This window comes from Myotis brandtii, unplaced genomic scaffold (assembly GCF_000412655.1).
Source record: "Myotis brandtii unplaced genomic scaffold, ASM41265v1 scaffold819, whole genome shotgun sequence".
NCBI lineage: Eukaryota > Metazoa > Chordata > Mammalia > Chiroptera > Vespertilionidae > Myotis > Myotis brandtii.
In genome coordinates this window covers 213274-221088 of record NW_005371320.1, presented here as the reverse complement: position 1 = coordinate 221088, position 7815 = coordinate 213274, and the positions used below count along the sequence as shown (strand labels likewise).

At 57.3% G+C, this 7815-nt stretch overlaps 1 protein-coding gene across 2 annotated transcripts in view; it reads left to right on the top strand.

Annotated features, from left to right (window-relative positions):
• The window catches only part of TRAF3 (TNF receptor-associated factor 3), a 51018-nt gene extending 44393 nt beyond the window's left edge, over positions 1-6625 (top strand). For both annotated transcript variants that reach the window (XM_005884102.2, XM_005884106.2), the window contains exons 9-11: positions 376-516; positions 4619-4793; positions 5570-6625. In XM_005884102.2, coding sequence (XP_005884164.1) covers positions 376-516; positions 4619-4793; positions 5570-6141 — 888 coding nt within the window. In that variant the 3' untranslated portion in view covers positions 6142-6625. The remainder of the gene's footprint in view (positions 1-375; positions 517-4618; positions 4794-5569) is intronic.
• The last annotated feature ends 1190 nt before the right edge of the window (positions 6626-7815 follow it).

Below are 7815 nucleotides of genomic sequence, written 5' to 3'. Positions count from 1 at the left end.
TGCGAGGTAACGCAGCGGGTTGTGACCACGTTATTTACAGCGAACGGAGTGAGAGGGAACCCGTGTGAGGACCAGCGCCGCCTGTGTTGCCTGCTTTTCAGGCGCACACGCAGGGCGAGGGGGCCATGTGAGTGCGTTTCCGGGCCCGAGTCTGAAAGCCTCTCCGGCGAGAGGCTCATTAATTTCCAGCAAAACCTTTAGAGAGCGTCCCGCTCATCCTGAAATTCACGAGCCCATCGCCCTGCGCGGTCCGGGGTGAAGGGGTGTCTCCCGGAAGCCTCCCCGGGAGCTCAGGCCTGCCTTCCGAAAGCCGAATGGTTACTCGTTAATATTAAACCGCATTTTGTTCGCTTAATGGCAGCATTCCTTTTTCAGGTTTCCTTGCTGCAGAATGAAAGTGTGGAGAAAAACAAGAGCATACAAAGCTTGCACAACCAGATATGCAGCTTTGAGATTGAAATTGAGAGACAAAAGGAAATGCTGCGAAATAATGAATCCAAAATACTGCACTTACAGGTAAGAGGCATCGCCTGGCTGGATGGAGGGTGGGGCGGTCCCAGGACAGGGCCCCTGCCTCCTCCCCTCTCTCTGCCTTTGACCCGCTGTGGGTGCAGCAAGACTCACAGCCCGTGATTTAAACATTAGCCCTTTTATTTTTGAGGATTTCGTGTTCATCGGTGGTTATGTGTAAGGTTTCACTTCCCACAGAAGTGAAGGCAAACTCTCTGGTTCCAAATTTCCCGGCGATTCTCGGGCTCCCTCACCCGAGTCCCCGTGGGTGCAGAGCAGCAGCACTGGCCCTCGCTGCCCGGGCAGAGGCCGGCGTGGCTGGGCCTGGAGAGAAGGATGGTCCCACCTGCTGCCAGCTCGGTCTGCGAGGCCCGTGTCAGTGTGTCCTGGCGGCTGCTGTCTGCACAGCGCTTGCTCGTGCTGTGCGTGCGTCAGACACCCCAGTGCCGGCCAGATGGCTCCTCCGGGCTCGGCCTCCCCTGGGAGAGAGGCCCTCGAGCTCAGCCCGGCCTCTCCACCCGCTTCAGCCCTGGAGGCTGGTCAGCCCGCCCTCAGGCGCTGCACAGGGACTCGTTAAGAGCTTCATGGTCTGGACTTCGTGCCTGTCCAGGGATGAGGAAAAACACTGAAAAGCTAGGTTGTGTTAGGAAAGGTACAGGTCGTTAGCGCTGAATAGCCAAAAAGTACAGCATCGTAAACCACCAGCAAGCCTCCTGCGGGAAGTCCCTGGTGGTGTTTTTTGTGTTATTGTTGTTTTTTAATCTTCACCCGAGGATATTTTTAGAGGGGGGGGTGGTAGGTGGGAAGAGAGAGATAGAAACATCGACGTGAGAGAAACACATTAATTGGTTGTCTCCCGCATGTGCCCTGACCTGGGCTGGGGATCGAACCTGCAAGCCAGGTACATACCCTTGACCCGGGTATCTAACCCAAGACCCTCCTGTGCACAGGCCAGTGCTCTAACCATTGATACACCTGACCAGGGCCCTCACCTGCCTGGGGCGCAGGACGAGCCATTTGTAGTGAACCTGCTCTGTTTGACCTGGGGCTCAGGGGCGCATGGAAAGGCTGAGGAAGTTGCACCTGTTAAAAATATCAACAGCATAAGAAAGCATGGATAGGTCGTGGGTTCAAGTGTAACCGAGACGTTGGAATCTGATGATGAGGTCATAGACGCCCTCATTGGAAACCTCCGGATTCTCTCTGCATTCACTTCCTCTTTCGGTGAGAAAAGTTGGAATTTAATGTCCTTTTCTGTAGAGCTTAGTCATTCCACTGCATGTGAGTTACATTTTAAAGCTTCTGTGATTGAATAAACCCATGAGATCTAAGGAAGGCGGAAGCCAGGTTGCGGGATGGTGAGGTGAAGCGCACAGCGCCCGCCGCGCACTAACGAGGAGGCGGGGCTCCGCTCGCTGGTGTCCTTCTCCAGAGAGAGGACCTGGGGACAGGCTGTATTTAAACGGGGGCTCCAGCCGGCTTGATCTCGGCTCCCCGCAGGCTCACGTGGAATCCAGCCAGGAGTGGAGTGCAGTTGATCGCTGACCCCGCTGGGAGGTTCCAACGCGTGGCTGGAGGAGAGAAAATCCGTCCGTCTCAGTAGACGCGGGTCTTCTGAGCCCCATGGCTGTGCGCCAGATGTGTGTGCCAGCCCCGCGCTTCCTCTGCCGTCCCTGCAGGCCCCCCCCAGCCGAGCCAGCGCAGATACGCACCTGCCGTTACTTCCTTCCTCGGCTCAGACCCCCCCCCCCACCCCCGCCCCAGCTGCCCGGCCACTCTGTCACCTGTGTGTCCACAGTGCAGAGAAATGGGTCTTCTCCCCACCCACCTTTCCTGGCTCTGGCTCCTCCTCAGACACCTCAGGTGTCAGTGCCACCTCCTCCAGGAAGCCTGGTGGACCCCACCCTCTCGCTGTCCCACAGCCCCGTGCATCGGGACCCACCCAGTGCTCTGACCCTCCAGTGGGCCCTAAAGTCCCGGACGCAGCGGCAGCGCATCTGAGCAGAGGGTTCCCACGGACAGGGATGCAGACAGACGACTCGGGTGGAAGTGAAGAGTGTGTCAGCTTAATATTGGACGTTTTAAAGAACCTTTTCCTTAATTAGAAAGGCAGCCTGGGTATACTGTAAGGCCCAGGTCGCGTTGTCAGGAGGGTCTGGGAGGACCCAGGGCTCTGGCAGTGGCGGGTCTGGGACAGGCGTGTGTGGGTGACAGAAAGGAGCTGGTGCACTGCAGGCAGGCCCCGAGCTCGGGTTGCCACGTGGTGTGCGGCCACAGTTTATCTCGGCTCCTGAATGCGTTTTTCCTGAAAGCCCTACGCCTGCGCTTGAGATCTATTCTCATGGAAACTGCAGCTGCCAGGTGGAGCCTGCTCCTCAGGAATGAAGCCCCCTGTGCTGGCTTTTCAGCGAACGCTCGGCCTGGACCGGCCTCTGCTTCAAGCAGTGCTGTTCGTACGGGTGACGGTCATTTGAAAGGGCCATTTCCCTCGCTGTGTGGAGCCCCTCCTACAGAACTGGGTTGAGCCTTGTCTGTGCCCATGTGCCCGTGAGCGTGCCCGCGTTCCGGAGCCGGGCCTTGCTGTCCGTACGGGAGCTCATGGTTCAGACACCACAGTTCTGTCCTTGAGGTGACCACATGCCCACAGGCCGCTGTCCCAGGCTCCTCCCTGTGGGGTGGGGAGGGCAGGAGGCTCCATGAGACATGCATGCGGGGCGTGTCTTGGGCCAGGCTCCCGGCTCCCTCAGCATCACTCACGACCGGCCGGTCGCTGCGGGTCTCCTTTACAGTCCCTGGGAGCCCCGCCTGTCACCTCACAGGGCGAGTGCATACCCTGCTACAGGCACCTTGCGTGTGGTGCTCGCTAGTGTGAAGAGCCGTGCCCCGAAAGCAGACTCGGGGGCCAAGGAAATGCCCACAGCCCCCGCCTTAGAGTAAAAAGCCCCCGCATAGGAGGAGGAATCATCTTTCCTTTTTAAACACGAGCCCATGCCAGGCTTTCTTGGAAAGAAGAGGAAGAGTAACACTGTTTTTGCCCCAAAAAAGTAAGCCATGTTTGTTCCTTCGTGGTTAGTAACATCCCCCAAAGGTGCTGAAACTTATGTGTTTAAAAATAGGCTTTCAAAAGGGGAAGTGAATTTGGCCCCTCCCCGCCCCCCAGTTTAATAGGGGCGCATTGCCCAGCCTCCAGGAGCTGTATGTCACAAATGCAAATTCTTTTTAGAAGTGAAAACTCTAGGTCCTGGCCTGGTCTGGGCAGTGGGCATGCCAGTCCTTTAGCTGGAGTGCAGGTCTCGTTCCTCCAGCCCCTCTAGAGATGTAAATGGTTTGTGTGTTTCTGGGAGGAAAGGTTTTCTGAATTATCTAAATTAAAATAGCAGAGCCCGGCCCACGTGGCTCAGCAGTTGAGCATTGACCTATGGACCAGGAGGTCACAGTTCAGTTCCCAGTCAGGGCACATGCCCGAGGTGTGGGCTTGATCCCCAGTGTGGGGTGTGTAGGAGGCAGCCAATAAATGATTCTCTTTCTCCCTTCCTCTCTGAAATCAATAAAAATATGTTTAAAAGTTAAAATAGCGTAAAGCCAGGCCTCGCTGTCAATAGCACGTGTGGGCCAGCAGTGTGGTGTTCTGTGGCCTGGAGGACGTGGGATGTGGAGCAGGGAGCAGGGGCGGAAGCAATCCCCTCACCCCCCCACCCCACCCCCGCCAGGGCTCTGTTCCCTCAGCCCTGGGCCCAGGCAGCCAGGGAGGAGGCCACATTGGCCCCTGCTGATGGCTGGAGAGCCTTTCAGGACAGGCCTTCCAACAGGGCCAGTGGTGTCACTTGAGCATCATGAACCTGAGACTCCCCAGGACAGAGGGACGTGGGCTGCCTTCCCTGCCATCGGCGGGTGAGACCTGTGCTGAGCTTGGTCCCCTCTGGGAACGTGGACCCTCATCCCTCATGTCTCCTGAGATTCACGAGAGGCCCGTGTGCAGGGGCAGGTTCGGGGCTGCCCTGGCCCTGAGCTGGCCGCTCCGCTCCTACCCAGCCTCTTCCAGTGGTGGCACGGGTGTTTCCAGAGAGTGCTAACTGTGTTTGTCTTTTTGATGCCTTTGGTTTGGAAGCGAGTAATCGACAGCCAAGCAGAGAAACTGAAAGAGCTCGACAAGGAGATCCGCCCCTTCCGGCAGAACTGGGAGGAAGCAGACAGCATGAAGAGCAGTGTGGAGTCCCTGCAGAACCGGGTGACCGAGCTGGAGAGTGTGGACAAAAGCTCAGGGCAGGCGGCCCGCAACACAGGTGAGCGCGGGCGGGCAGGGCAGTGACATGTCTGAGAGGGACTGGGACGGGGCACACTTCGCAGACTCCTGCGACCCCAGGTACGGGTTGCGGCTCAAACTTGAGGGGTAGGCGGTCCCCTCGGCACGTGGGGCCCAGGACGTCCGTTACAGGTGCAGCGTGTGCCCAGGCGGCAGGCCTCCTGCTGAGGTGTCTTTGGCTGAAAGAAATGGGTCCCACAGACTTGTCCCCTCCGTTCGAGGCCAGTGAGGGGATGCAGGTGGAGGGCAGAGCCTGCCAGGCAGGTGCTCATGACGCCCAGGAGCAGGAGGTGACGGGCAGGCGAGGCCCATGTGTGTCAGCTGGCGGTTCTGGGCCTGTGACTCGGGGCTGAATGAATGTTCAGAGTGTTTGCGTGAAAAGACTGGTGGTGAGAGAAACATGTGGGGTTGGACTAAGCTGCACGAGGACATGAGGTGGGAGAGGAGCCACTGGAACTCGGGGCACAGACGACCCCGAGCCTTGGGCTGGAAGGACAGGGGCGCCCTCCCCGCCCCCAGCGGCTCCCTGTTGTGGATGCTGCAGAGGTGCCCAGGGACCCCAGGCTGGTGCATCTCAGCAACTGTCACCCTGGGTGTGTGGGCCCCTGTGTCAGGTCAGCTGCGTGGCGTTTGTCCTCCACCGCCAGGACCCTCGGTGGTTTCTCAGTGTTTAGTGCAGGCACTGGTGAGAGCCGGCCTCTCCCTTTCTGACCCCGCTGACACCCTCACCCCCTGTCCACTCTGTTCGCCCGCCAGGCCTGCTGGAGTCCCAGCTGAGCCGGCACGACCAGATGCTGAGCGTCCATGACATCCGCCTGGCCGACATGGACCTGCGCTTCCAGGTGCTGGAGACTGCCAGCTACAACGGTGTGCTCATCTGGAAGATCCGTGACTACAAGCGGCGGAAGCAGGAGGCCGTCATGGGGAAGACGCTGTCCCTGTACAGCCAGCCCTTCTACACCGGCTACTTCGGCTACAAGATGTGCGCCCGGGTCTACCTGAACGGGGACGGCATGGGCAAGGGCACGCACCTGTCACTCTTCTTTGTCATCATGCGCGGAGAGTACGACGCTCTGCTTCCCTGGCCCTTCAAGCAGAAGGTGACGCTCATGCTCATGGACCAGGGTTCCTCGCGGCGCCACTTGGGGGACGCGTTCAAGCCGGACCCCAACAGCAGCAGCTTCAAGAAGCCCAGCGGGGAGATGAACATCGCCTCCGGCTGCCCAGTGTTCGTGGCACAGACTGTGCTGGAGAACGGGACGTACATCAAAGATGACACCATTTTTATTAAAGTCATAGTGGATACTTCGGACCTGCCTGACCCCTGACAGCCACAGGGGGCGGATTGAGCAGAAGGCAACTCCTCGGGGGTTGGAATTGCTGTCTCCACCGGGGTCCTCACGCTCAGTAAGGACCTTGTGGAGCAGGAAGTGCAGGAGGCGGCCGCGGGCCGGCGGGAGGAGCCAGCCGGGGGACGCTTTCTATAGACTAGCAACACTTCACTGAAGAATTCTTTATCCTGCGGCGAGGAACACTGCTGTCGGAGAAGGTTCATTTCCATTTTTAAAGGTCTCATTCATGAAGGTGGAAGACACATAGGCTCCAAAAAGAACCATGAGTTTTCTTCCTGAAACTTGAACACACAAAAGACACACCCACCACATGCACACACGCCTGGGCTAGCTGGACATGTCAGCATGTTAAGTAAAGAAGAGTTTATGAAATAATAATGCAGTTCTGATATATTCGTTCTAAAGCTCAAGAGTGCAATCTTGTTTCAAATACAGCATATTGTCTATTTTTAAGGCCTCACCTGGTCTCTGTTTTAATAATTTGTTTGTCAGAAGACCCTGAAGTCACCTCGGTCTTTTCTGGAAGTCTCTAAATTCAGAATCATTTTTTAATTTAAAGTTCTAAGATAATGGTTACTGCAGACATTTTATTTTAAAACGTTGATAGACTTATATTTCTTGGAAGAAAATGTAAACTATCCAACACTGGTTATCACTTGTGATAGGAAAGAGAATATTCAATCTGTGTTATTTCTCGTTAGAAATGTAAACCTTCAATATCTGTCGTAGTCAATGACACTACTTCAAATTATTACGAAAGGAAATTGCTCATGGATGCTGTGCATCATTTCAGATTTATAATTGTTTTCACCCTAAAATAGGGCATTAGTTGAACTTCGGAGTTCTGAACAAAGTCCTGCAGGCTTTAAATTGTGCCCACGAGTTCCGACGGTCTCGATCGCCGACAGCGCCGACCCTGGCGTCCAGCGCCGGGTGGGCGGGTGACGTGTGCTGAAGGTGGCCACGGCAGGTGTCCCTCCATTCTGTCATACTGCTGCGTTCTGTTCCGACCTCCGGAAGTGACATCTTTGCGTAGAGGTGGTGGCATACTGTACCTGTGCCTTACCGTTGCACGCTGCTTCCCGACCCAAGCTCTGTGTGCTCTGATTCTAGGGAGTGACCGTGCGACCAGCCTCCACGACCACTAGCTCTGTCTCACCGGCCCAGGCAGCTCTGCCCCTGCTGGGGGGAGCCAGCTCCATCTCGGCTTTGGGGGCCCCACTGCTCAGTTACCCCTGATTATCACAGACCCCAAATCTCTAGGCCCAAAGGTGAGCCACCTGGTCTGGGCGCAGGCGTGGGCCCTCGAGCATTCCAGAGACCGCCGCTCTGGGGCCTGCCAGGCCGACCCCTGGCCTCCGGGACCACCGCCCTTGGGAGGGTGGCCTGGAGGCCCCTGGGCCCGGCCTGCGCCCGCCCCACCGGCATTTTCTCAACTCACTGTTTACCTTCTCTCAATGGTCCAACTGTGATTAGAAGCCGAGCCCTGCCTCCCCTCCGCTATGCAGCACGCTCCACGGGTGCTAACTGATGGGTGCTACACGTGACGGGTGCTTCCCAGGCCCAACCAGCGCGACCCACCGCCTGCGGCTGCTTATCCGAAAGCCACCCCCTCGACCAGCCAGCGCTCAGACTGCCTGCCTGCCTGCC